This window comes from Emys orbicularis, chromosome 16 (genome assembly GCF_028017835.1).
Source record: "Emys orbicularis isolate rEmyOrb1 chromosome 16, rEmyOrb1.hap1, whole genome shotgun sequence".
NCBI classification, from domain to species: domain Eukaryota; kingdom Metazoa; phylum Chordata; order Testudines; family Emydidae; genus Emys; species Emys orbicularis.
This window is the reverse complement of record NC_088698.1, coordinates 11,644,880-11,672,847: the sequence shown is the minus strand read 5'-3', so window position 1 is coordinate 11,672,847 and position 27,968 is coordinate 11,644,880. Positions and strand designations below refer to the sequence as shown.

The following is a 27,968-nucleotide window of genomic DNA, read 5'->3' as shown; positions in this document are numbered from 1 at the left end:
CTGTACATCAACACCTTGGTTTTGAATGCCATAAATCAATGTTTTTCACCCAGTGGCTCGTGACCCCCAGGGACGTCACAAAAGGCAACAAGGCTGGTAGTGAGATGTTGAACATTTAAATTACAATCTAAAGCAAAGAAAATCTCATCCCTGCCGTCCCTGCACACCTGTGCCTTTCAAGGTCAAGTATTCTCTGTCAACTTCTCAAAACACATACACAAATATATAGTATCAGAGGGATAGCCATGTTAGTCTGGATCTGTAAAAAGCGACAAAGAGTCCCGTGGCACCTTATAGACTTATGCTCCAATAACTCTGTTAGTCTATAAGGTGCCACAGGACTCTTTGTCACAAATATATAGGCTTGTAATTGATACATTTTCCACTCTTATAGTAAATGTAATCAGCTAATGATTTTTTTTTTTAATTTGGATAAGGGGTTGCCAACCTGAAAGGTTGAGAAACACTGACATAAATCTTCATATTGTCCCTTTCAGCTAAATGATCATTCAGAACAGATTTTAAATGGATTACATGAAACAGGATCACTGCAGAAGGAGATACAAGCATGCCCCCCCCCAAACCAGCCCCACTGGGGAAGTGCTCTCCACTCTCACCCCGTCCACTTGAGGGAGAGGCGAGGGTCGTGGAGTCTCCCCGCCACAGCAGGAACTTGCAAACGCATGGGATCAGCAGAGGGCTCTCGGTCCCCTATCACTGTGGCCTGGACTACAAGTCCCAGGATGCTATGCGGTTTCCAAGATGGCAGCGCTCCTGGGTGGCTGTGGCGCGAATGTTTCGGACTCGGAGAGCAGCAGCAGCGCGGAGGACTTGGAGCGGTTTCGCGAGGCCGCCTGGGACCTGGCTGGGCAGCGGTCGGCGGTGGTTCCGCCGGAGCCCGGCAGCGGTAGGGCGGCTGGGGGTGACGCTGGGGTCCTTTGGTTTGGCCACGGCAGTCCCGACCGAGAGCAGGCCCTTCCCCTCCCATGCGTGGACGCAGCACCCGGGGAAGCGGGGACTGGACTCACCTGATCAGGTGGAATGCCCTGGGCTGTCACACCCCAATTCCGTCCCTGCCTCCCTGGTCAGCAGCCGAGCCTGTGACTGGCCCACATCTCAGCAAGAGCAACCAGGCCCCAAAGCAGGCGAGGTGGCTAGTCCTGGATTTTGGGTGCTGGAGGGGTGTATGGGGTCAGTAGGTGGGTGCAAGCTCCTGCCCCCGACAGTGTGGCCTCTCAAAGGCAGTTGCTCCTCCAGTATTAACTGAGCAGCTTTATGTTTAATTATGATTGTGTCTAGAGTACAGTTGGTTTAGGAACTAATCTAATGGTGAACTCAGACCTGACTCAAGCAGGGATAGGTTATGTTAAAAAATTAAAAAGTGGCATATTAAATCTCATGCTAACCTGCACTCTCTGTAAGAAAACACTTCTTAAAAACAGCCTTTAAAATAATTCTGAAATAATGAATCTCAAAAAGAAAGAATTGGAAGGACTGAGGATTCTCTAGCATAATGAATCATGTCTGGTGTCTTGTCTACCTTTCTTCACTGTGCCTGACCCTTGGTGTAGGTCACACAGTTGAGTTATGGATCATATTTTGAATTATATCTGGGGAATTAATATACAGAAGAAAAATCTTTTTGCTATGCTGGCTCTTTACTCCCCATGCTGTCCTACCACTGTTTTTCTGGATAAGTGCAAAGACTGTCTTGCATGCTGTCCAAAGTCTGCTTGCTTGGATGCTGAGAGAGCAGAAAATCGGGGGCACTTCTAAGCTCCTGTCTAAACTGTGATAGCTACTGCTTTGTAGACAGGGTTTTAATACAGTATTGGCTTGTTATGGTTAAAACATTGTTCAGTCCTGCTGTGTAGACTGCATCCATCCATGTTCTTGGATCATACTAAAGCTTTAACTGTTTAGGACAGTAACATGATTTGGGAATATGCATCTTGGCTCCCTCTCTGCTGCAGAGTGAATCTTGTAATAGTTCTCTAAAAGTCATTTGTTACAATTTGGATGGAAAATGAGTATGTACAAATGTAAAAAATCAAAGGACCAGTAATACAGAGATTGCTGAAAGAAAAAAATCATCTTTATATAAATTAAATCAGTAGGCTCCACTTAAACCAGACATAGTATCCAGCTACTCAATCCAAACAGAATTTCTGGGTAATTGAATCAGTAGCTAAATAGCCAGAAAGCTTCAGACCTACTCTATCTTGTGCCTTCACCCTGCCAGTGACCTTCATCTGTACCTCACCCTACTTCTAGGAATTTGGCAGCCTTTCTGTCAAGCCCCAGAGTTCAAACGTCAAAGTTTGTCTCTCCGTGGGGCTCTGTGTCATAGAGTATGTGAAATATGGTTCTTTCAAGGACGGACTTGGCTTGCCTTCTATTTAGGATCATAATAGAAATAGAAAAGATATATCAGATTCTTGCCAGAGCTGGATACTTTCCTCCAGTAGATGTTGGGTCCAATATTAAACTCGTGCTGCACTATCTTAGCAAGTGGAGTTAGTCACTTGATGTGTAGTTTGCTTGAAGAATGTTTCAAATCATAACCGTATCCTCCTTTGAATGCGACCACTATTCTATCTTCCAAAAATTACTTTTACCCTGTAAAATCATCTACAGTGGAATTAGGATTAAAGGTGTTTTAGTCTTGCAGATTTCTAATTTGCCTTCGCTTTGTTTTGGCAGGTGGCTTTGGGAAGGACAAGTTATTACCAGTTCAGCCTAGTCTCAGGTATTTTTTCTGGATTTCAGAGTGCTGTTTGCATGAAGAAAAATGAAACATTGATTATAGGCAGAACTTGTGCTGCCTATACAGTAGTTAAGGTTACCTGATCCTTCCCAGTATAAGACATTGTCTTTTGTCTACAATTGAATACTAAGTGACCAAATATTTCCCCGATCAACGGGGAAAACAATCCTTGGTTTAGAAGCCTTGCAATGGAGTCCACCTTCTCCTGCCTTCATTCTCAATATTTTTCTTTTTAAGCATAGTCTCCAAGCCTATCAACCTGGCAACTTTTAATAAAGTCCTCTCTCCAGGGGCAGGTTTGGAGTGAGCAGCAGCACATTGCTTTGCTGATATACCTGCAACTCTGTTCTTCAGGGACAAAGGAATGGTAGGAGCATTCAGGCTCCAATCCTTGGCCTGTGCTGCTGAGACTCTCAGCAAAGGGTCAGTTAATAACAATTATGTTGTTGATACTTAGGGAATGTGGACATCTGTTGATAGTTAGGGAATGTGGACCATACTGAGACCACCCAAGCTACTTCACACATGCTAGTGAACAGCCTTCTGATGGTAGTTGCTTTTGGCCACTATCAGTCTGAGCTGGATTTGAATCGATCACTTAGTGGTCTAAGGCTCTCTATCCCATTGCCAGTCCCCAGTCTTCAGTTTTAGGTGAAAGCAGCAGATGGTTACTGGGTCTGAAGGAGATCACACATTGTTTTTATTTCAAACAGACAGAAGGTGAATGACCATGACAAAGATGGCAACGAATTACAGACCACACCAGAGTTCAGAGCACATGTTGCAAAGAAACTGGGAGCAATGTTAGACAGGTAACCAGTACCAAAGCACAGCCTTATGAGATTAAATAAGCCTTAGTCAGAACCTTCCCTTGCAAGAGCAGTGTCAATACCCTTGAGTGGTAGAAGTGGGAATCATTGACGAGTTAAATACATCTTTTTCCATGGGAAACATCTTGTATTTTGAGGAAAGATTGTTTCTCTTCTTGTTTCCTACATCCCTGTGCATACTGCTGGCCTGTGACTGAGCTCCTAATGCTCGTGAACTGACCCATGCCCTATTCTCCCATTGATAATGTAGACCTGGTGTGTTCTGCAGAGCCTTTCTTGTTAGCTTCAGTGCTCAGTGTTCTGTGTTGGGAAGGGAATAGACAGGATTGAGATTCATCAGAGCCACCTCCATTTATGGCCAGGCTTTGAATCTGTTCAGGAAATTTCCCAGTCCACGTGTGTGATCTTTTTTTCAACTTATCCGTACAACAAACAAATTCAGCCTAACTGAGAGCTGTGCGGGCATCGTGGTAGGTGTTCAAAGGCTTCATCTAATTGCAGATTGCCGCTGCCCTTTTTTAATGTGGAAGGATGGCCCATGGGAACTAATGGGCCTAGAATGCAATGTGGGTTGGCTGCTTGGACTGTTGCATGTGGGTAGTTTCTATGTGCCATGTTTCTGAATTAAATGGCCATGCTCTGTGGAGATAGCTCTGAAAGTAAAAAAATTGAAATGAACCCACTGAGTAAAGGTTACTTAACTGCTCACTTTAATCTTGTTTAACATTTCCAACTTCTTAAACTTAGCCTGGCTGCATAAAATCAAATCCTTGTTTCCTTTCCTAAATTCAGACTGGTCTTCCTTCTAGCTACATCACTGTCTTGGAGGATTCATCAGGTCCTGTATGGACTTCCATGCAAACAGCTGACTCTGAAGATGATGGTGAGTTCCAAGCACAGTCACTGTTGTCAGCACTCATCTAATAGCTCTCCACTGGCACAAATGTAATGAATTCTATCTGGTATTAGCTCATACAGTGCTCTAGATTAATAAGAAGTCCTTCTACTGCACTTTTTCTTTAATATCAGCAGGGGTTATCTTCATGTAATAGTGCAGAAAGCTTAATTAACACCTTCTAGTTCTTCAGGCCAACGTAAATTCCAAGTGAGGGTTGACACCTCTGTTGCCTCATACTTGGATTGCTGTTAGCTGCTGCTGCTGACTCTGTTTTATATCTTGGCTAAAATCATTTGCTAACCTATTTATTTCCCCCTGTTCCTTTTTGTGTTTCTTAGGCTTTCGCCTATTCTCTTCATCTGTTCCAGGAGATTGTGGGAAATCCAAACCTCCACTCTCAGCCAGGAGGCGACGACCTTCCAGTTCTAGGTGAGGTGTTAGTCTGCTACTTTGTTCCTAAAAATATTCCATGCTGTGTTTCAGAGATTCCTTTTACATTTGACTTTGGAAAAATATTTTTCCTAGTGCAGGGAAACTAGGGATTTTAACTTGCATTAATTTTTCCAATGCACATAATACATCTTAAAGGGCAGCTTGGAGTACAGACTGGTTAAGCGGTCACTGGAATACGTTTTTGAGTCACAAAGCCATTACATTTATCAAGATTATGCTAATCTCAGAGTCTGTGCTTTGGGTGAATTCAGGATGAAAGTGTAACATATTTACCTCCCACTTTGCTTGCAACCCTTCCAGTGAGCTGGACAGTGACCAGGAATGGCAGAGATACCAAGAGGCTGCTGTGTCAGCAGCAGATATCTTGAAGCAAAGTGCTTTTTCTGTGATGACTCCGGATTCCAGCCAGGTTCGCAAGCAGGAGTGCACAGAGCACAACCAAAAAAAGAAAAAGAAAAGGAAGAAGAAAGCTAGAGGAGAGCATAATAGTGAACAGAAGACAGAAGGAGGTGACCTTCTGATCAGCAACGAGACTCTATCGTCCATTGATGGAGAGTGCAAGAGGCAAGAAGGCAAATGTATAGAGGACACAACATTGCCCAGAGTAGTGACGAAGAGGAAAAAGATTACCAGAAAAAAAGCGAATGATGATTTCGCTCTATGAACCACATATATGGTCAGGATGGAAGAAGGATGGTGAAAAGTTAACAAAGGTAGTTCCTGCACATTGTCCTCTACTGGAAATGTGAGGAAACAATTGGCAAAGCTTCTGTTTTAGGGGAGTCAAAGGAGTAAGAGTTTAAGTGACTGCCCTTGTTGGGGCATCCCTTGGGGAACTCCCCTTTTTCCATTCCATCACAAACCAATTACTTGCATTGCTGGTTATGCAGACCTTGCACTGAAGGATTTGGGCGATACAGGGACATATTGAGAGTCACCTCTGCCCTGGTCTGATCCTTCTGTGTATCCAGCCCAAATCCTGTGCCCTGGAGCTAGTGCACGTGTGTGATAAACTGATTTTGGTGGAGATGGTGGCAGAGGATCAGTTCTTACTTCACCTCTCCCAACACCTGCTGCCAGAACCATGGGAGAAACAGCTCCAGGCTGTGAGAGAGACTGACTCACCCACAAATATCCTGGCAAAGCTTGCAGACCCACCTACCTCTCCTATAATCACCAGAAGTATGTTACCGAAACCTGCCATGTTACTAATTCCCAAATATACACCTCTCCAGGGGTCCTGTGCAGAATTATAAAAAGATTGTGCAATGGTGTCACTTCATTGTTATAAGCAGGTGTTTCTTTCAAAACTGTCTCCCTCGATGCTTTATTTTCATGGTATTACATCTGCCAGTGTGCAGTAGAATTCAATAACAATAAATGCCTCCTAGTCTCATTTAATATAATGTCTTGTGCACAACTGCCATCTTCTTCCATTAGGATTGGCACAGCTAACAGAGGTATTGCACATCATTAGTGGCTTTAGTTGCATAATTGTCTGTAGCTATTTGATGCTGCTGTAGAACTGCCAGAAATAGGTGCCTTTGAGCCCAGCATGGCAGTAACTGCATTTAAGTTCTTGTTTGACCAGCCAGGTGTATGTCGTCTCTCTGAGATGCAGCAGCAGTTTTTGGTAGTTTTCAGTACTGTTTTTACTTTCCTAATAGAGGCCTGCAGCTCTGAGATTTCAGGGAAAGACCTAATATTTGGATGGGTGGAGGAACTCAAGATGCTAAAGTGAGAAAATATTGCTCCTTGTAGGGTCCTGGGAGTCACCCACATTTTGTGCAAGAACTCTGATATTTTTCACATAAGGAAATGCCCTGCAGGCATCTAAACTGCAAAAGTATTTTGAAAATCGGCCTGTGAATTAACCAAGTACACCAACAGAAATCACATGCCTTATGGCCATCGTTACAATTATGAGTAATTTTAACTTCTGAAAATCATGCGACTTTTAAAACTTTTCCTGGATTCCTCATAAATTTGACTTCACTTATACTGTAAAGAGGATAAATATACAACAGTCTCAAATGGTTTTCTTTCAGTTTACTGAAAGTTAAATAAATTTACAGGATAACACAGAGTGGAGAGGGGCATCAGTCCTAGAGACAAATTCCACTGAGATTTTCAGTTACTGAAATTAGGCTCTAATAGCTCATAATATCAGAGTCCAGGGAAAAAGTCTTCTGCATACTGGCACCAATTTACATCTATATGTTTGCAGTCATCCGACATGGTGGCTATAGGGACACTGTCAACTTATTTGTATAGTTTCTTTTATTCTCCATTGTTTCTTATCCTTTTAGAGGCTTGATCATATTTTCCCCTCATTGGGTTTTGTCCCCTCTACAGTGTAAATTGATAGCTTCCGCTCCATTAGAACCCCAGAAAGAAGTTTATTATGGCTTCTCCTATGTTTGTTTGCAGCTCAGCAGTGATATGAACGTATAAGCAACAAGGAAGAAGAGGAATTACTAGAAGCATTTATAATTAGGGCCTCAGGACTCAAAGCGTTCACTTATACAAATAGATCCATGGAAATCTGAGGGGTTATTCACAGGAGTGAGGGCTGTAGCATCAGGCACACAGTGAAGGGCTAAAAATTAAGGATGTGGTTACACTATATTTATACAAAAACAATCCACCTATGTGGAGATCTTTACAGAGAAGATCTGATACATGTGAGAGAGACCAATACACACACACATACACAATCTCTGTTAGAAGGGGCAATGGTGTAACATGGGGGGCAGGGCTTAAAGAGCCTTGTTTCTGAAACATTATTTTCAGATGTATTATGTTGAGCCACTTCTTTCTCTCTCCGCATCCCAAATGCTGACCACACTGGCTCCACTGACCACCCTGTGAGGGGTGTGAGAGACCAAGAATCAAGCCTGCTGATGTGGAGAACTAAACATTCCTTTCCTTTCTCCTCACCTTTAATTTCTGAATTTAAAACAAAGTAGAACTATTGAAAATACTCAGGCCTCTTACCCTAAAACAGCCCTGGCTAGTGGAAGTCATATTTCTGAACCTAAATAAATTGACAGTGTCCCTTTTAAGTTAAAGAAATGGCAAGCTTTTAGTTAGTGGTTCTGTAATGAGAGGATAGTTCTCATGTCATCCCTGGCTCTGTTTCTCAGTGTCTTTTAGCTGCAGGGCCAGTATTCGGGCTCTTGTACTGTCTGCCCCAAGAAAAGTTTCTCTCTCATTCAGTTTCCATCTGCCTGTTTGCAGCAGTGGTGGGTGTTTAAGCGATGCTCACCTGCCGTTAGTGGCTCAGCTCTGCTCTTCCTGCAGGACTTGCTGTGGAATTGGCAGGTTTACATATATGCAGCCCAGCTAAGATTAAGAAGAATGAAAATTCCAGCTATCCCTTTGCAATTTTTGCCATAGACCATTCAGACTCTTATCCTGGTGGAAGTCCTCAATTTCTGGTCTCTGTGCTGGCCATTGTTCCCTTTGGCAGTGGAAGCTAGTGGTGTCAGCCCTGTCCTTTGTCATCCGCTCTGGATGTGTGCTCATAGCTTTGTGTTCAAGAAAACCCTCTTCCCGTGTTGTGTTTGGATGAGGGTGAGGACTTTACACAAGGCAGTGGAGAGGGGCTGGAGGCCTCCGGGCCAGGCACTCTCTTCCCTGTGGAAGGCAGCAGTGACAGTGAATCACAAACACAGATGGAGGTGCTCTTGACGGCTCAGTCATGGCAGTTGCCTGTGAACTGTTCACCATGGTTACTGAGTGGAGGATGCCATCTGTGTGGGGATGAAGGTCTCAATAACGCTGTGAGTAGATGGCAGCAAGTGGCTGTGGCTGTTGGTGGAGTCAGAGCTGTGGTACAGCACCAGGCTGCTAGAGGAGACTGTTAAAAACATGCAGTTTTAGCATGGTAGTTCCCTTCATCTGTTCCTTCTCTAATTCCCCCCTCCCTCACTCCTTCTACATGGCATCTAAGGATTCTTCATCTCAGACACTAAGGTCTGATATCTTCCTGACATCACTGAAGAGTTAAGGCTCATCTACACCAACCCTGAGCTTACTGCAAACTGGGGTGTAAATCTACCCCACACTAGCTTGCCATGTGGACCCTGCTGCAGTGTACTAAAAATTCCATAGCGCACCTTGATCTATGCCTCTTTGAAACAGGCATAAATTAAAGCACACTGTGAAACTTCCAGTGTGCGGCAGCAGGGTCCCCACAGACACTTAGTTCATGGCAGGCTAGTGCGGGCTAGATTTACACCCCAGTTTGCTGCACACTAAGTGTTTTTATAGACAAGCCCTCACTCCTTTATCCCATTCCCATTTCATATGCAAAGACTTGCATGCCCAGATCCAAAGCTGTTTTCAAAGTATCATGGGAATCAACCCCCTTGGAACTAAAATGACTCACTAATGTCCTCTCAGATTTGGTAGGCTTTACCCTATATCCCATCCCTGAATGCCTTCTGCATGTTTGGCTGTGTAGGGACACCATTCCTGCCTGTGTTCTTCAATGTTAGTCACTTTGTACAAATTCCACATAGGCCCCATATCCACACCCATACCTCACTTTGGATATACTGAAAAATCCCTGCTATGGACTGTGCTTTAGAGCTTCCTTTCATGAGGTCATTTTCTGTATCCCCCAGGGCCTGGTTGGAGTTCTGTTGCAGAATAGGAAGCCCTGGATGCTATTTCATGTCCTACCATTGGGGTATTGGCAGCTGGAGGCGGGATAGAGGGACAGTATAAAATGATAGTTTATTGGTCTTACCAGCTGGGCTCGGGGTGAGGCGATGGCCTGGCTGAAGGTGCTGAATGGTTGTGTCTTGGTTCTGTAAATGTATTGTTGGTGTCTGTGACACTGACGTGTGGATCCCGGACTCCGTATGGGTCTCTGATTCAGATGTAAACACCTGAGAAAATTAATGTTTCCTGAGCTTTGGAACAGTGCCTGGGTCAGATCTGTCTCCTATAAGCCTTCTAATAGGCACTTACATGGGCAAACTGGATTGGAAACAGCAAGCGGGTCCTGTTTCCAAGGAAACTCATTGCTGCTTGGCAGTGCAGCAAGGAAGCTTGCTCTAATGTTCCCAATGTTCCAGCTGGTATTGGCAAGGCGCTGGGGTGAGGAAGATTGTCCTGCTGGAGTGACACAGACAGGGTGCCAGATATGCTCTACTGGCATAGGCAGTATGCTACGTGATATGCAGTGCAGTTTTAAGTAGGGGAATGAAGGCATATGACAAATACCATTCCCTGCTTTGTTACCTGTTTGTTTGGTGTCAAGTTAGTCAGGGCACTGAGATTTGCTGTATCTGTTATCACCATGGTCTGGGGTAAAAGGCCAGTATGTGCATATTGGGCCACTTCAGACTTGTGGCTGTAGAGAGCTAGAAATGAAAGAAAACAAGATTGTGTGGATTCTGGAGCTCTGAGAGTTGTAACTAGGAACAGGAACAGTTAAATAAATGGGAGATCAACTTTAGCCAAAGTGACACCAACATGAATCTGCTGTCAGTCAATCCTGAATCTCAGACACAACCAGTGGGACATGGATCTAGGAGAGGCATCACCTACCCTCTTCTTCTGTTCTTCTGATGATAAACAGAGTGCTGCAAGCCCAGGGGCCATCAGTTAACCTCTCAAGCAAAAAGGACTGTGGAGGTGGTGAAATCCAATTTGAACCCTTACCATGGGGGCTCTGTATCTGGGCCATGGTGGCCATGAAGGGGCTCTGATTGATGTGGCTCTGGACCTGCTGCATGATGGGTTGCTGGTAAGATGGGTGGAGCTGCTGGGAGAACTGGACAGGCTGAAGGGTAGTAAGGCTGCTTCCCATGCTGTTTATCACAGGAACACTCTGGGCTTGGGTGGAGGCTAGGCCTGAGAAATAAAGACATGCATATTCAGTTCCTTGTTTCATCTCCTCTCATACTGGGAGTGCATGACTGTTCCCTCTGCCAAAGTGGGGTCTGCAGAAATTCTGGAATGGTTTCCATAGCTGTGCCTAGTCTCCAAAAGTAGTATGAGCTAGGACTCTTTGGGGCACGGGGAGCTGCTTTACAGCTGTGCCTTGTCCAGTTGTGAATGAACTTAGTGTCTATGAAAGTTAAGGTCTATCAGCAGTAGTTTGAGCCACATCTCGTGCAGAAAAGCACCATGCAAGTAGCTCTTACCACCAGTGCTTGTGCCTGAGCTGACTCATCTTGTTCAGCCACAGATCACGCAATGCAATTCTGTTCAAATCTGCTTAATCCTTCACTGGAGAGACCTTCTTTAAAAGTGAGAGTGGAGTTAATGGCCCAGTCATTATTTTAATCTCACCTCAGTCTGCTGACAAGAGTGCTAGGTGTAACTAGCCACAACGAACTAAATTTAGACCCATGGGGTTCATTTTGTTTAGGCTACCAAATAGCTGGATTTGAACCAATGACATGGAGTTGAAAGGTTTTATATCCCTTTCCTCAAGTTCCTTAGCCATCCATTCCCCACTTGTGAACTGGTAAGCCTCTACAGGAGCAGGACGTTTTCATATCATGTGGAATGGTGCAAAGTACTAATGCTTCCGAGGAGCTCCTGACAATCCCCATAGTTGTGATAGACTCCCCCAGCCATATATTTTCCCTTCCACCTCAAAGCTTTTGGCTCAGGAAATGAGACATTTATAATGATCATAGATCCTTTTTTCCCTTTCTGGAAATCCTGATAAATAGAGTGTGGGATAGAAACCACAATGAGCCCTCCAACTTCCCCACATTGTTCACTGCTCACCTATTACCAGGGTGGAGGCCCCTGTGTTGGTGAATGCTGGTGCCAGGGATGAGGTGTCACCAGCTCCAATTGCCATAACACCAGGCAGTGATGCCATGATTAGATTCTGGGTTTGCTGGCTCAACGTGTGTGGATTTTGCTCTAGGCTGTGCAAAGCGGTCAGGGTGCTGACAGGAGGGAGAGGTCCCCCATGAGCAGAGATCTGGGCATGAGGAAGAAAGAAGAGCTGTGAAAATGCTATCTGCAACAGCTGGAGTATGGTGAGCACTTTAAAGTTCCAATCTGTGATCAGTTTCCCACCCAGCTTCTGACAGTTTGGAAGGGACTTCATTTAGCTGAGTACAGTTTGTATGCTTCCTTTGATGCTGCCTCCATGCTGATTGATTAACCATTAAAGAACACTGTCACGGTATTAACAATAGCACTTTGCCCTGGTCAGTCTCCTCCCATCTGAGAATCTCAAAGTGCTTTACAAACATTGTGAATTTAGCCTCTGTTCCCATATAGTGAAGTATTATCCTCAGTTTACATTAGGGAGGGGAAAATGAGGTACAGCGGTCCATCCATTTACCCTATTGCTGCTTAATGTTATTAAAAATCCCATGCAAATTTTTATGTATAAAAAGTTTCAATGCTTTTTTTTTTTTTTTAAACATATTAAATGTTCAGCTTTAGCAGCCTAACACTTATACTTGTTTAGCACTTTGTAACTAGGGACCTCAAAAGGCTTTACAAACTTGAACCCTCACAACCCCATTAGAAGGTAGATCTGAAGTTCATTTTAGAGTTTGAAAAGTGAGGCACAGAGAGGCTAAGTGACTTAAAAGTCAGTTCAAAGCGGAGGCAGGAAGGACTCATGAGTTCTATTCTTAGGGCTTCTCTACACTCTACGTAAGTACGCACCAGAGAGGTGTAAATTCTAGTGTGCATTATTGCAGGGTTGCTTGTTAGAGAGAGAGGGAGCATGTCTGGCTAGTGGGTAGAGCAGGACTTTCAGTTCTAGACTTGGTTCTGTCACTGACTGAATTTGTGACTTTTGTCAAGTCATTTAACCTGTCTGTGTCTCACTTTTCAAACTCTCAGAATAACTTCATAATTCATATCTACCTTCTAGTGAGGTTGAGGTTGTAGTCCGTAAGCCATGTGAGGTCCCTAGTTAAGAAGTCCTATAAAAGTATCACAAGTGTTCAGCTGCCAAAGCTGAATACTTTATATATAGTTAAATAAAGCATTGGAACTTCTTAAACATGAACAACTGCATTGAATTTGTAACAAGATTAAGGAGCAATAGGGTAAATGATTGGACTAACCATCTTGACAGTGTCCCTTTTTGTACACAGCAGTAAAAGGAGATTTTCGAAGTCTTGTGGAAAGACTTTTCCTTCACAGGAGTGACCAGAAAATCAGCAAAGTGACTGGGTGACTGTAAAGATTTTAATTGGATTCATAAATTGAACTTTGCCCCAGGACAGCTATGGACCAATACAAATGTCTTGCTAACAGGTTTTATACGTAGCATACAATCCAAGGGAACTGTGCAAACCAGCCAAGAATGATCAATCGTATAATCTTAGCGTAGTGATACAAACCACATGGGAGGAGGCTTAGTTAATGAAAGATATCCAAAGGAGATCTGCCTCAAGATGAATATGATTAGGCTGGTACAATCCAGATTTACTGTACAAGATCTATTGGTAGGAATTCTGTGCAAACTGGGTCTGTTGCACCTAACTTTTACAAATGGGTCAGGGCAGGTAACAGGTCCCTGTTTTGTTATTTGTTTGGATTCTTTTCAGCTATCTTGCTGAGTGTGGAGTTCAATCAAAAGTGAGTGGTAATGGAAGGAATCTGATCAGTGGGAGAGAAACAGACCTTTTGGGATGGGCAGGTTAACAACAGGTGTGTCATTAGATGTCTTGGGCCCTGTTTTCCTACTGAAAGGTGTACCATACTGTTTTGATTAATCCCAGGGCAGTAACGGGATAGGGTAGTCCTACTCAGTCTTCATGCTCCCAGTACCCACCCCCACCACTAGGTGGCATGGTGTGAGAATCCTAAGGATGCTTTTGAACTTGGTACTGCTGTGGGGAGTTAACAGCATTCTGGAAAATATCATTTCTGAATATTGTCCTCTGGAAACCCAGGGATCCTTCTTTGATTCCCTGACATCATGGAATCACCAGGACTAGGGTATATGTCACTCACCAGCTTAGTGTCTGTGCTCAACAGGTTCTGGCTTGGCTCCAGTCCAGGGGGAGAGACCTGATGAAGAATGGTTTGGGTGGTCACCATGGAGCTGTTCCCATGATGATTGCTGCTGGAAGACACTGCCTCATTGGCTGGCTGCTGGTTGTACCTCATTCCTATGTCAGAAAAGGAGAGACTTGGTTCCCACAGATGAGGCTGATCTAGTAAATTAGGACAAGCAATAAATTCAATTCCCTTTCTAGGCCTTTGTCAGGTGCTCTGAGGCAGCCCTCCTTCACTGGTGCTGTTTCAGAGCTGAGAGGCTGTGTGGATTGAGAATGGTACTTGGAAACCAAGAACACACCAAAATTTTAATCCTCCCAGTAGCTTGCTGGGTGGCCTTGGACAAGTCATCTCCTAATGTACCGGCTTTGTGCAGGGCCGAGTATCGCCATGGGGGAAAAGCTGTGTAGCTAAGTTGGTTAGAAATTCTTCCTGGGAGTAAATATAGAAGGGAAGGGAGTTTGAATGATAGCATCTACCGCAAAGTGAGAGGGAAAGTCTTCCAGGTTCACTCAATCCTGGGCTTCCCTGGCCTCACCAGTAGACCCAAATCCTTCCTTGGAGAGACCACCACCTGTCAAAGGGAGAGGGGAATTCTTCCTTTTAGCCTTTTAAGTGGAAGGCCTTCTCTATTCTATTGTGTCAAGGGAGATTGCTAGCAACCTTTTACTCTGAGAGGGATGATGGAATTTCCACCATTAAATTCCTGCTCTAGCACTGAGGACAGTTTACGTAGCAGTTTTATTCCCTTCCCTGCACAGAGGGGGAGTTTGCACTTGTGCTCTAGTTGGAGTGTCTCTTGCAGCCCTGGAGATCAATGATGATTGATACTGCTTCACTAACACACTGGCATCTCAAGGACTTTTGCCTAGAAACATGAGAAAGGACAAAGCACCTGAGCATTACATAATAGAGAAGTGAGCTTCCTGAATACAGGTACTTGTCGCTTGTTCATCTGGCTACCACAGAGAAAGGAGGCAAAGATGCCATTCTTCTGCTTTCAGTGCTTATGAAAACTGACAGTCTGTTTTGTGTTGCTGAGGCCGCAGAGGGTAACTTTTCCTAACTCCTAACAATTCAGCCAAGAATGTTTGTGTCTCTGACTTGTGGCAGTTGGAGGCTCCCAAAGAGGAAGCCGTGTGTGTGAGAAGAAAGGGTATACAATTAACCTCTGATACAACCTAACAGGCGAGCCCTTGAAATAGGGATTACTGACTACTGTTCATCAATAGGGGGCTGTGACAGAGCAATGAATGAGAACTGACTGTAAGGCACTCCCTCAGCATTGAGCTTCCAATGTCCTCTTCGCTCCACTTCATAGAATCGTAGAATATCAGGGTTGGAAGGGACCTCAGGAGGTCATCTAGTCCAACCTCCTGCTCCAAGCAGGACCAATTCCCAACTAAATCATCCCAGCCAGGGCTTTGTCAAGCCTGACCTTAAAAACCTCTAAGGAAGGAAATTCCACCACCTCCCTAGGTAACCCATTCCAGTGCTTCACCACCCTCTTAGTGAAAAAGATTTTCCTAATATCCTGCCTAAACCTTCCCCACTGCAACTTGAGACCATTACTCCTTGTTCTGTCATCAGGTACCACTGAGAACAGTCTAAATCCATCCTCTTTGGAACCCCCTTTCAGGGAGTTGAAAGCAGCTATCAAATCCCCCCTTATTCTTCTCTTCTGCAGACTAAACAATCTCAGTTCCCCCAGCCTCTCCTCATAAGTCATGTGCTCCAGCCCCCTAATCATTTTTGTTGCCCTCCGCTGGACTCTTTCCAATTTTCCCACATCCTCCTTGTAGTGTGGGGCCCAAAACTGGACACAGTACTCCAGATGAGGCCTCACCAATGTCGAATAGAGGGGAACGATCACATCCCTCGATCTGCTGGCAATGCCCCTACTTATATAGCCCAAAATGCCGTTAGCCTTCTTTATCACCTACACTCTCATCTTGTGTAAACCCCACATCAGTTTGGCTCTCCCATCTACTGATCAGCTTCTGAAGGGACACGCTTCGAAATGGCCTTGGTGCCTGAACTTGCAGGCTCACCGGTCTCCTGTTCCAAAACTCCCTCTTTGTAGTCAGTACTCACCATGGACTTTGCTTGGTGAGATAGCAGGCGTTGGCTGAAGGGAGGAAGAGTTGTGAGAGGTCAGAGGGGGAGCAGAGCTGGGCTGCGGCACACTGTAGGTATCCATGGCTAGCTTGTGCCGAAAGGCCTCCTCCTTCCTACGGTTGGCGAACCAGTTATAAACTCTCACCTCGGTGACCAGGTTTGAGCCCAGACCTTGGGCCTGGGATGGGGAGACGCCACGCTGAATGCACTCTGCCCTGTCAGGAGAGAGCACAGGAAGGGCCTTGGTGATCTCATAGCTGCGTTAGGAAACACTTTCTTTCTGTTTGGTGAGCTGGAGCACTGTTGAATGATTGATAGCTCTGGGTTGACTCCCTAATCATCTAATACGTGCTATGGTGGCTCCTGTGACCAGGCAGGGTCTCCATAACACCAGCACCTCGATGATGCACTCATGGAGTTGGGGGGGAGAGGGGCACGCTCAACAGCCAAAGGTCTGTGTGGGTGTGTGGTGTGTTCATGACTTTGGTGTCTGTATGCATGCCATCATGCCTGGTCACCCTGTAAGCAGAGGCTCAGGGCAGGATGAGCAGGCTGTTATGTACAGTGGTTAGAGAGGCAGAGCGTTGTTGGAGCCCAGGACTGGAATAACAGGCAGTGAGAGTTCAGTGCTGGAAGCTTGTTCTATAGCTGGCTCTAGCCAATCATTCTCTTGCTTTGTCTGTGTATTGGGATTTCACTACACAGCGTTTTGCAAATTGTATCCCAAAGAAAGAACAATAGGCGATCTCAATCCACTGCTACCCCATTGCCCTTACACAGAGCAGAGTATGGCTTCTGGCAGTATAGCAAGAGCACACAAAGCCCCATTCCATCCCTCTCTTTTCCCCTCCTCCATCAACACTGGAGACCCTCCTTCACCTGTTGCACTCCTCCACCAATGCTTCTCTCTCCTCCTTGCTCGGGTTCTTCTGTCTCTCGTAAGCTTGGAATAGGATCTGTTGTGAGGCAGGACCCCACTTAAAGCGGTTTCTTCTCCCTTTCTTGGTGGGCAGGTCATCTCCCATGGGCTCCTCTGCCACAAGTCCCTGACCAGCATGGGTGAACTCTGGAAACACAAATGGGCAAGGGGCTTTGCTTGCTGATAGGATGTTTTTGTAACATTCTCTTTCTTGGAATTCAGCTGGCTCAGAGCAGCTTATCCTCACTCAGCGTCTCCTACTATTGAACAAATGCAGGTGCAAAATCTAGATGAGATTTAAATAAAGCTCTATATTTGTCTAAAATGGGTAAGATCATCCCCAATGGGCCCATCGGACATGTTGCATCTTGATTCCTAGTGTGAAGCAGTGAAACAGAAGAAGCAGCAGGAGCTGGGGTGGATGCAGCTCATGTAGAGTCCAACCCTCTAGGCCCAACTAAAGGCCAAGTTATTAATTTGACTAGGGGCCCATCTAATATGTATAAAATGAAAGAGATTACAGCCACATTCGTTCGTGTGGAGGTTGCAAAGGCTATTGTTTTAAGCATGTATTTGTAACACGCTGGCTTAGTATGTGTGAGAGATGATATCCCACTAATGGCTGACCCCAGAGCTACAGCCTGCTACTTACTCATGGCTAAAGGAATTACTTCTTTAGATGAAATTGCAGAAAACTCTTTTCTGGTGCTGAAGGTCCTGGGTTCTATCATTGCTGGTGATCAGCTATGCCGTCTGTGCTTACATAAATGCACTTCGTTGGGAGTGCCCCATCTTGGTCCAAGTCGATGCCTCCACTTGGATATACCGATAGATGAGAGCTATAGCCTGCTCTCCACCTTTAAAGAAGTGGGTGGCTGCAGGCTCCTTTGTGCAGTTTGGCCACCCGTGTTGAATGGTGACATGGACTTGTCTAACCCTACTGCTAGAAAGGGCCCCCCTCCCCTGCCTTCCACACTGCAGATGAGGGTAGGGGGAGCTATAGGACACTAGAGTTAGGAGAGATTTGCTGTTGCTGTACTTACGCTGGGCCACCTCTCGCTGCTTGCGGACGTACCAGGTGTAGAGGGCAGCTCTCTTCTGGGTCTTCATGGGTGTGCCTTTGTTGAGGTGCTGTGAGAGGTGAGACTGATTTAAACCCGTAGTGTCCACCACCTCCCTTTGAGGGATGTTGTGCTGCTGGAGGTAGGATTTCACCATTTTTGCTACTCTCCAGGGATCCTCTCTAGAAGGAACAGAAAATGCACCTCATTAAATATACAATTCTTGTCTATGTATCCAGGTTGCACAGAAGGGATTCAAGGAATGTCAGCCAGCACTTCTTGCATGAAGTGTGGGCACCAGAAGCAATGAGAGAGGTGAATCCTCTGTTCATGCTTTGCCTTTGATGAGGCAGGTAGGATAGATTTAGTATGCTACATAATAACCGTTCATCTCTCCAAGGAAATCTCTTGTTCAGTGTGACACTCTATGCAGTGGTTTGACCTAACCTCCAAGCTAAATGACTTACTTGCCTAAATCTTTTAATGAGTATTTTTGATAGCCCTGGAGACTGAACTCCTTGGAGTAGCAGTGGTGACAGTTTCCTCTATGCCATCCTTCCTATGTAGCTCAGTTCTGACCAAGAGCCTGTCCCCTCTGGAGCAGCGGGAGAGGGATGAGGGGTGGAGCAGATGATGTCCCATATTTCAGGGTTCCATTTCTCACAATGCTGTATGTTCTGGGCTCTGCTTTTCAGTTTCAGGAGGTGGGTCTCTTTTTCTCTGCTTCCCTGTCTGTGGGGGATGTGTGCTCACAGATAACGTAATGTACTTTCCTAAACTGGGTTCACTTTAATATCAGACCGACTCATCCTCACTTGCACTCTGACTCTGGCTCTGATCCAGCTTGGGGTAACCCACAGCGGAGCCGCAAAGAGAGAGTGGAGCTCCAAACCCAAAATAACTTGAAATGATTCTACAATATATACTCATGCACGTGAGACTCCTGTACCCAGACACCGACCATATACACCACCCACATGTCCTTGCACATATGGCACTTTACATATACACATATAGATAAGCACACATCTGCTCTTTCAAATTTTCCATTTTGCATCTATGTACTTAGAGAAAAAAATGAACACCTATTTACAATCCCAACCACTGCACTGTACAAGCCAAGAAGTGTAGAACTGTGCATGAAAAAAACCCCAAAATCGTAAACTGACCTTGGGAATTTCATAATAGTTGTAAATCTGATAAGGTTTATCAGAACGTCTGATAAGGTTCCTGAGCATTTGGGTAACCATGGGGCTGACTAAGGGGATTGTGGTTGAATTTCGGTGAGTGGTTTGGGTTTGACTGAACCTGAAACTAAGTAGAACTTGGAAGATGTGAACCAAGCAGTTTAGAACCAAACATGAACAACCCCTGTGTTGAGGAAATGTCTGATTTCTTTGCAGATGTAACATGGAGCTGCCCTCTGTGTTTCTAATGTGAAATGCCTGAGGGACTGACTGGACTGGACGTGATCCCAACACGGTATAGATAATGTTGATGGTCCTCTCCAAATACCAGTAGCAGGTGGGTGGAATAAGAGAAAAATACCCAGGACTATGGGGAAAATACAGCAGGACAGTTGGGGGTGGAGGGTGAGAGCAGCCTGAGTACTAGCTGCTTTGTTGATTCTGTGGGTTGTCAGAGGCTGAAAGGCGATAAGAAGGACAAAGTCCGCACCTGTTCTCTCAGCGCAAACACCCTTATCTCTGTTCCTGCTGCAGCCTCTTCCACAGCAACCAGGAGGTCCAAGGAGCAAGCTCAACTGCAGTTAAAGTGTGGCAGGAGGCTGAGACGGGGGGGGGGAGAAATCTCTTTTCTTAAAATGGCACCACTGGTTCCTCTCTGATGGTGGAGCTGTGCCAAAATGCTCCATTTTCCACCCTCTCCCCTTGTACTCTTCAAAGACCCCCAAATTAGGGCAACCCATCTAGCCTATTTTTTCCCATTCCGGAGCTTTAAGCAGTTGGTGTTTGCTCTACTACCTCTTGAGATGAGGACTAATCTCCTCCTTATTTTGGTCTCTCTTAATTCAGCCTCTATGAATCTAGCCTGCAGCTGAGCCCTGGGCACTTTCCTTCTTTAAAGAGATACCCAACAGCCCCAGGATTCTGTTGTACAGTGATAGATTAGAAGATGCTCAAGGGCAAGGCTTCTGCCCTGTCTTTCAGATCATGTTTCTGGGTCAGCTAGTGAAGAAAGGGAGGGGGATTCATGATCACCCATAGACTCTTCTATAACATACTGACTTCCTTCCCACTTGGCATCTGAGCCACTTACTTACCTCTCTCTCTCTTATCAGAATCTCCAGCTCTCTCTGTCAGGAAGGAGTGGGGAGGTACTTGGGAGAGGATGAGACTCACACTCTTTCATAGTTTAGAACACTATGGGGTGCCAAGGTAGAGACACATCCCCAAGGTGTGTCTACAATTAGAATAATAGAATATCAAGGTTGGAAGGGACCTCGGGAGGTCATCTAGTCCAACCCCCTGCTCAAAGCAGAACCAATCCCCAGACAGATTTTTGCCCCAGATCCCTAAGTGGTCCCCTCAAGGATTGAACTCACAACCCTGGGTTTAGCAGACCAATGCTCAAACCACTGAGGTGCATCTGCATTTGGGAGCTGTTTACAGCACGGATGTCCCCTAACACGGGTAAAGGGTGGTTTCATGGTGTAGCATAGATGATGCCTTAACTGTGTGCACATGTACTGTCAAAGCCAAAGCTTTAATTCCTGTGTAAAGAGACCTCGTGACCCTAGGTTATACTGTAGAGCAGGCTGTGTTGCTAGGTCAGTTGAACACTCTCACAGACTATCACTTATCCTCATCGTGCCGCCTGCAGAGACCTTCACCATAGACACAAACACCGGGGTGAAATCCTTGCCCCACTGAAGTCAATGGCAAAACTCTCTTTGCCTTCAGTAGGAGTAGGATTTCACCCCAGGCCCAATCTTGCTCACCTTACTTGGGCAAAACGCCCAATTAATTTAGTGAGTCAGGACGGCAAAAAGGTCCCAGCCTTGTTCAACATCTGACCACTTCCTGCCTCATTTTGGCTTCAGCTTCCCATTCTTCCCAAGTACAAACTCTACCCCCATTGCTTTACCATTCTTCAGGGTCTATCTCCAGATTTTCCTTATCCTCAGATAATAGACTTTTACTCTTTCCTTCCCATCTTCTAGGTCCTGGTCTCTTGCCTTCAGCTTCTCCTTGTCTCCTGAGCATAGGCTCTCTCCCTGGCCCTATACAACCTCTGGGGCATGGGGTCCTATCTCTTCCATTCCAGCTGCTCCTTTCCTCAGTTGTGAGGTTGCTTTTTGAGGGCGTATTCACCTCCCTTTTGTTACTTGAACAATAAGTAACCCAGGTAGTTAGTTATAAACTCAAAGGGAACAAGAGGCTAGTTGATAATTTATAGCAACATCTCAAATTTAAATGGAAAGTAAATATCAAGTTGTTAGCATTAAAGAAAACCCAATCCAGAGAGCTGGGGATGTAACATTCAAGGGACCTTCTCTCTCCTTCACTCTTCCTGATTTTTTCTTCCCAATCTTTCTCTCTCTCTCTCTCCCTTTTTTTGTCCTCTTTCTGTCCATCCTCTTTCCTTTATTCTCCACCACCTCTCAGGGCAGCATAATCTGATCCTTTTCAGATTCCCTTGTGCCAAAGATCTGATTTGATCTCTTGGAGGCAGGTTCTGAATTCCTTGTGCTTTGAACTAGAAACGAGTTCAAAGGAGGTCCAGAGCTTTGAAGTGCTCAGGATCATCCCTCCAGTCCTTTTAATTGAAGACTGCCAGACATCTAACGCCGGTTTCAATGCACAGACTGGACCTGAGATAGGCAGAGAGCAGGGAAGGTAAGACTAACCTCAGCATGGTTGTTTTCATTTGAACTTTGCTTGGTTTGCCTTAGCTTGGCCTATACAATCAGATGCTGACATAAAAGGGGTGTTATAGCTTAATCTCAGGGCCCCTCAGCAACCAGCTCCCTGGGGGAAAGGGCTGGGCCTTTTACCTCTACATCTCCCTGTTTCCTCTTCAGAAAATATGCCCAGAAAATCTTATCATCTCAACCTCCCTCTTTCCTTGTGGAATTCTACCCTTTGCCCTAGAGGGAAAAATTGCTATACCTACCCACAGGTAACAGCAGCCCTTATCCTGACTTCTCATTATACATCCGCCGCATACCCCTCACCGATTGAAGTCTGCTCCTTCCCCTGTCCCCCACCAAAGACAATCTGTATTATATCTTCTCCATAGGAAATAGCTAATAATTGCCCCCATAGCCTCCCCCCACAAATGAATTAATTTACTATTGACTTCTCCCTCCAGTTCTGTCCTTTGTGGAGTGAATTGAGGCATTTTCAAAAACACCTACATTATTTAGGATTGTGGGTCCCATGGAAGAGCAATGAGTCTTGTACTTCTGAATCATTGAGGTACTCTTGAAAATCCTATCCCTTAACTCTCTTCTGGGATTCACAGTGTAGTGGGTGAAGGGCTGCCCCACTAGCTCCTCACTAAGGAAACCTCCCTATGGATTGCATACTCAGTGTATTCTGTAGGGGCAAAGGGTAATGGACTCCAGCAAGTGAACTTAGAGCTATGTAAGGGAGCAATTGCCTCCATACTGGATTCATTCAGTGTAATACAGTGGTTCACAAACTGCTTCGCAGGATCACTAGTGTTTCACAGAGCACATACTAATAGTCTGCAGAAAGGTGACTGGTCACATTGTGCTTTTTCTCCTTGTTAGCAGGCAGTACATCAAAAGCACAGAAATACATTAAACATTTTCCTATGTTACTTTCCCATGTAAGCAAGTAAGTTACTGTGACTATGAACAGGAGGTGAGGTGTCCATGAGACAATCTTTTGATTGAGATATGGTCTACAATAGTCTGAAAACTGCTGGTAACACATAGAGATTTTTGCACTTTCATAGTGCCTATGTATTTGAATACCACAAAATCATGCACTCAGGTTTTTGAGCAACCATCAGTTTGCAAGTAGAGAAGCTCTGTTCTGCATGCCGTTGTGCTAGGTGAGCAAGGCTGCTCTCCTTCCTTGTGTCCCAGCTGGTGGGAAGTGATTTCTATAATACACCATTTTGTACTATGTATAATATATATTGACTTCTTACCACATCTCCAATCCTGTTCCTTTGTCAAGTGAATTGAGACATTTTCAAAAACACCTACATTATTTAGGATTATTTATATATAATATAAATTATTATTTTAAGGACATGCCCATCAGGCCTTCTTCTGTTAAAAGAAGGCTTCTTTCCTGAAGGGGCTTCTTAGTTGTTGCTTGCCCATTATCGGTCTCTGATATTGACCCAGATGTTTTTAATTTACTTCCCCAAACACACAATTGCTTTTAAAAATCTCTGCCTTTCTGCACAATTTTAATCAGACCTGTCTATCCACTGCCCCCATTTAGGAGACATTTTTAATGGGTTTGGGTCAATATGCTCCATGCCTTGTGGTTAAGACAGAAGATCATGGTTCTATTTCCAGCCCTTCCACCAACTTCCCATGTAACCATGGTTAAGGCACTTAACCTGTCCGTGCCTTAGTTTCCTCATCTGTAAATGAGGATGATGTCTCATTCACAGTGTGTAAAGAGCTTTGAGATCCTCAGTTAGAAAATGCTGATGAAGTGCAAAGCATTACTGTAAAAATGTGGTATAGAAATTAGTTTTGTGCTGAAACTGACAGAAACCACAGGGCAACTGGAAAGATGGGGAAGATCAGAAACCAGAGTTTATGCCAAGGTGAAGGGAGATGTGGGGGAGAAGGACCACACTGGATCCCCAACTCCTGGATAGGAATTCCCTCCAGTTGTGAAATTCTCTTTACCAGAGCACAGTGGATGGAGTTTAATTCCTGCTTCATCCATTCATTAAAGAGGGGATAAAGCCAGGTGCTCTTCTCTAGCTTCCATGGCTTTCTCTATGGAGAGACACCTGATAAATCATCAGAAGTTAATGATCAAAAAGCTTATCAGGGTCTTTTCGTTTATAAATTTATAAGACAAAAGAGAAATAATAAAGCCATTGGATAATTAGTAACTAGCCAGGGCCCGCCCGGTGCAACTGGAGCTCAAACTGCCCCAAGATCTCTACACAGGCTTAGGGAGAAGAGAGAGAGAAGGAGATGGGTAAAAGCAATGTGAAAGAGAGACAGACAGACAGGCAGACATAGAAATAGGGTGATGAGAGACAGAGAGAAGTGGGGGAGGGGATAGGAAAGGAGGATCTGAGGAAAACCGATATAGAACAGGGGAGTTGGAAACAGCAAGGGTGTAAGAAAGAGGGAGGGGGACAAAATGAAAAGGCAGAGAAGGGAAAGGGGTTTATTGGATGGAAAAGAAGATTGAATTATGGGGAGCATCTTTCCTCTCAGGTAAGTGCTGTTCCAGTGTATTTTCTTCCTTCAGCTACTGTAATGTGATCAGCTCCAAATCTGCCCAGACTCTCTAGAGGTCAGGCAATAGAACCATCCCCTCTTAAATATTACAGTGAATATTTAACCCTTAAGTACTGTGCTATCTCTCTATCTTGGGGCTATTGCTGGGGTTTTGCGCGTACTTTTTCTTGTTATGTTTTGTATTAATATCCTTTCCCCATAAAAAGGAATGGCCACAAAGCCGGTAAATCCTCTAACTGCAGTTTAATTTTCCCATAAAAGATTGTAAGTACCGGTTTGAGTCTCCAGAACATCACAGTCATCCTGTGCTTCCTGTCTGCTCCTAATCTTGGTGAATAGCTTCAGTGCAGACAGATGAGATTTTTGTGGCTAAGGATTTAATTGTGTTAGGTGGATTTGAAGGGCGATATCCTGAAGTCCTTGCTCAGGCAGACCAGCCATTGGAATCCCTAGGATTCATGTCGCTGAGTTAGAATTGCAGGAGCACAATTCTGATTCTGTCTATGGGTTTACTGGAGTGAGAGTGAATGGTTCGGAAAGCTCATACTTTTTTGGCTATTAAGACTAAATAATTGCATGTTAAGGCAAGTCATACAACAGTAGTCCGTAGACTGCACATTGTCTATATTCAGTGTTCATGTTGGGAGATGGAGGATAGAAACATTGGGTATGTTGACCTGGATTGCCAACCAATTTGGCCGGCACTCCTTCATCTGAAATTCCCACTGAAATCAGTGGGAGTCTTACCTGCCCAAAGACATGAAGATCAGGCTCTCTTAATTTGTCTCTATTGACAAATACTTGACTCTAGCTAAAGTCAGTAAAATAAAAATATACATCTCGGTAAAAATGGCAAGAGAACTTAGGAGTATTTTTCCCTCCTATGATGAGAATCCCCACACTACATGATGGAAGTTAATATGACGACTTCTTTTCTTACTTTTTTCTAACCACTGAAGTGGTGGGTTCTGTAAAAACTGACAGACAGCTAAAGCAACAGAAGTTGTACAGCTCCCAGATTTTTCTGAAGTCCTTGTTTCCCAGATGATATTTGCACTTTTAATATGTAATTGGGCCCCATGGCACTTTGTGTGTGCGTATGTTTGAAATGTCTTTGGAAGGAAACTGAACATTATTAAGGAACATGAAGCTTGTCAGTTCAGTGGGTTTTGGGGCTGGCATTGATGGGGAGAATCTCTGCATGCTTAGATCAACTGTAATCCCTAACGTATTTCAGGGAAGAGGTGAAGGAAAGAGAAATAAAGGAACGGAGAGCAAGAAGGGGAAAGGAAAACCATGTCCTTACTGTAATAGTCTCTCCACCACAGCCTTCTGGTGAGCAGCCTCCTCTGGACTCAGGTTTTCCAGCTCCTTCATTATTGGAGGGGTGAATTCCTCCCCATCGTCAGAGGTTTCCTCCTCGGACATCCTGGATTCCTCCATCCCATTGGGCAGATTGGAAATTTCAGCACAGGGTTCCCCTTTTTCTGCCTGGATGGCACTGATGGCACGCTGGCTTTCACTCTGGAGGGCATAGGGGTCCACTTCCCCGAGCGCTTTGATCAGGGTCTCCTTGGTTAGCCCTGACTCCAGCAGTGCTCCCAGCAGCTCCACCTGAAGATGACTCAGCTTAGAGACCATGGTCTTCAGTCTGGTGTCCCTTGGATTTGAGTTTCAGCACGTTCTGCCTTCAGCCTTCCCTACACCATGTTCCTGAGGTAACACGCCCGACTGTCAGCAGAGTGGGAATGGCATAGACTCCCGCCTTTGCACCCCCCCCAAAAAACAAAATACAAAAATGAGCCACTTCAGACCCCCCACGACTGTCCTGAGCCAGTGCTGATAAAGGGACCCTTGGCTATCTGTTTACATTGGAGCAGTGTAAATTCTCCAAGGTTCATATTTATCCGTGTGCTTAGCAAGTTACTGAACTTTGGACTTCAGCACTGCAGCAGCAGTTCACAAAGTGCAGGGGGGGGAGGGGAAAAGGTAGGGAGGCAGAAGAGAAAAGGAGAGTAAAAGGAATGGACAGAGAAAAAGCCAGGATGGGAGATAGATAGAAGAGAGAAATAGAAATAAAATTGAATGAGAAAGTGAGCGTGGAGAAGTCTGACTGGTTCTTGGCCCTATTGGTTTAAGAGCAGGGATAGGCTTGAGGAACCAGAAGCATGGGGCTAAGCCCCACCAAAACCTTTGGGTTGGGAATTAGTGGCCTCAGGAGCTCGGCCAATCTTTGTGCACCACACCCCAGGCATCAAGTACAACCTCTGGATTTATTCTAATATTCCAAGATCTCTCATACTCTCAAAGGGCTCCCATTGACTTCAGTGGGACAGGCTGGGGCACTAAATGACTGCTGAGCCAGTTCCCCACATTGGCACTTACCTGTCCCCATTTCTCTTCATTGGAACCTACTGCCTTTATTATTCATTTGGTGAGCGCTCACAATGTGTACTCTTTATAAAGGAGACATGGGGCCTGCCCCACTGAACTTACAATCTAAGCAGGCAAACAAAATAAACACACACGCTGTGTTCTGGGTATTGGTGCACTTCTAAAGGTTCCTGGCTTGCCAACAACTGCTCCTCCTCCTCCCTATGAGTGCCACCCACAGTGACTTCATTTATCAACACCATAGTTCTACCCCTATCGATATTAACCTGCTTTAGGAATCTACTCCCAACTGTTGGATGTCTTTTTAAAATATATGCACTAGTTAATCCCAAAAGGTATGGGCTTGATGCAGGAATCACTTGGTCAAATTCTCTGGCCACTGTTGTATAGGAAGTCAGATTAGATGTTAATAATGGTCCCTTTTCACCTTAACACCTGTGAATTAATGTATCTGCTCTGATTGGCTAACAGAAGGCATAATTAAAATTATCAACTTGTAATAGTCTAATCTCCCAATACTGATTTTATAGCTTGTGCCATCTTGACTGGGAATGAATGATTGTTTCCCCTGTGGGATCAGAGAGGGGAGGATTTTAACCATAATGTTTTACTGAGGGGGTCTTTGTAGATTCTTTCCCCCACATTTGTCTCCCTTTTATATGTTACCCTCTAAGGCCCAAGATGAGGACGGCTGGATGGAGCTCCCTCCACAGCCCAAGGACTGACCAAAGGTGATGCTGCAGAGTGACCTGGGGAACTCCCTTCCCTTTGGGGGCTTCCCAAGCCTCACTCTGTAGAGGTTCACTTGCACATTGAGTCAGCGAAGGACAAAGCTCCTTTTCAAAATGGATCCCCATTATGACAACACAATAAGCTGGGCCAATTCTAGGGATGGGCAAGGAAGGTGGTTGCCCTTACCGGCAAGTTCCGAGGGTTTTGGTGGTATTTTTTTTCTCCACTCGGCTGATTGGCCATCTGTTTTTCTTTGGTGTTTGTTTGTTTTCTTTGGCCACAATAGGGGGCACTAAAAACATTTTCTGCCCTCGCCAGCAAAACTCCTAAGGCTGCTTCTGACAACAAATCATCAGT

At 45.0% G+C, this 27,968-nt stretch overlaps 2 protein-coding genes across 5 annotated transcripts; one reads left to right on the top strand and one right to left on the bottom strand.

Moving 5' to 3' along the window:
• Positions 1-760: 760 nt before the first annotated feature.
• C16H12orf43 (chromosome 16 C12orf43 homolog) lies at positions 761-19,536 on the top strand. 2 transcript variants are annotated; one of them, XM_065417543.1, is made up of 7 exons: positions 761-907; positions 2,704-2,749; positions 3,481-3,579; positions 4,407-4,480; positions 4,834-4,924; positions 5,249-5,661; positions 19,456-19,536. In XM_065417543.1, the coding sequence occupies exons 1-6, from the start codon at positions 763-765 to the stop codon at positions 5,610-5,612; spliced, it is 819 nt and encodes a 272-aa protein (XP_065273615.1). In that variant the 5' UTR covers positions 761-762; the 3' UTR covers positions 5,613-5,661; positions 19,456-19,536. The 2 variants fall into 2 exon arrangements, with proteins under 2 accessions (XP_065273615.1, XP_065273614.1); XM_065417542.1 differs by lacking the exon at positions 19,456-19,536 and having other exon boundaries at positions 5,249-6,325.
• HNF1A (HNF1 homeobox A) lies at positions 8,683-26,126 on the bottom strand. Of its 3 annotated transcripts, XM_065417538.1 has the most exons (11): positions 25,792-26,126; positions 18,035-18,234; positions 16,952-17,138; positions 16,049-16,287; positions 13,910-14,067; positions 11,705-11,906; positions 10,625-10,816; positions 10,202-10,323; positions 9,997-10,012; positions 9,705-9,851; positions 8,683-8,810 (listed from the first exon to the last, which is right to left on the bottom strand). In XM_065417538.1, the coding sequence occupies exons 1-11, from the start codon at positions 26,124-26,126 to the stop codon at positions 8,683-8,685; spliced, it is 1,926 nt and encodes a 641-aa protein (XP_065273610.1). The 3 variants fall into 3 exon arrangements, with proteins under 3 accessions (XP_065273610.1, XP_065273612.1, XP_065273613.1); XM_065417540.1 differs by lacking the exon at positions 9,997-10,012 and having other exon boundaries at positions 9,705-9,846; XM_065417541.1 differs by lacking the exons at positions 9,997-10,012; positions 10,625-10,816 and having other exon boundaries at positions 9,705-9,846.
• Positions 26,127-27,968: the final 1,842 nt, after the last annotated feature.

Coding starts and splice junctions, on each gene's coding strand:
- C16H12orf43 (XM_065417543.1), top strand. CDS start 763: ATGGCAGCGCTCCTGGGTGGCTGTGGCGCGAATGTTTCGGACTCGGAG. Junction 2,750..3,480: donor CCAGTTCAGCCTAGTCTCAG/GTATTTTTTCTG, acceptor TATTTCAAACAG/ACAGAAGGTGAATGACCATG. Junction 4,481..4,833: donor AGCTGACTCTGAAGATGATG/GTGAGTTCCAAG, acceptor TGTGTTTCTTAG/GCTTTCGCCTATTCTCTTCA.
- HNF1A (XM_065417538.1), bottom strand. CDS start 26,126: ATGGTCTCTAAGCTGAGTCATCTTCAGGTGGAGCTGCTGGGAGCACTG. Junction 17,139..18,034: donor GCAGCGAGAGGTGGCCCAGC/GTAAGTACAGCA, acceptor TTGTGTTTCCAG/AGTTCACCCATGCTGGTCAG. Junction 14,068..16,048: donor CTCACCAAGCAAAGTCCATG/GTGAGTACTGAC, acceptor TTTCTGACATAG/GAATGAGGTACAACCAGCAG.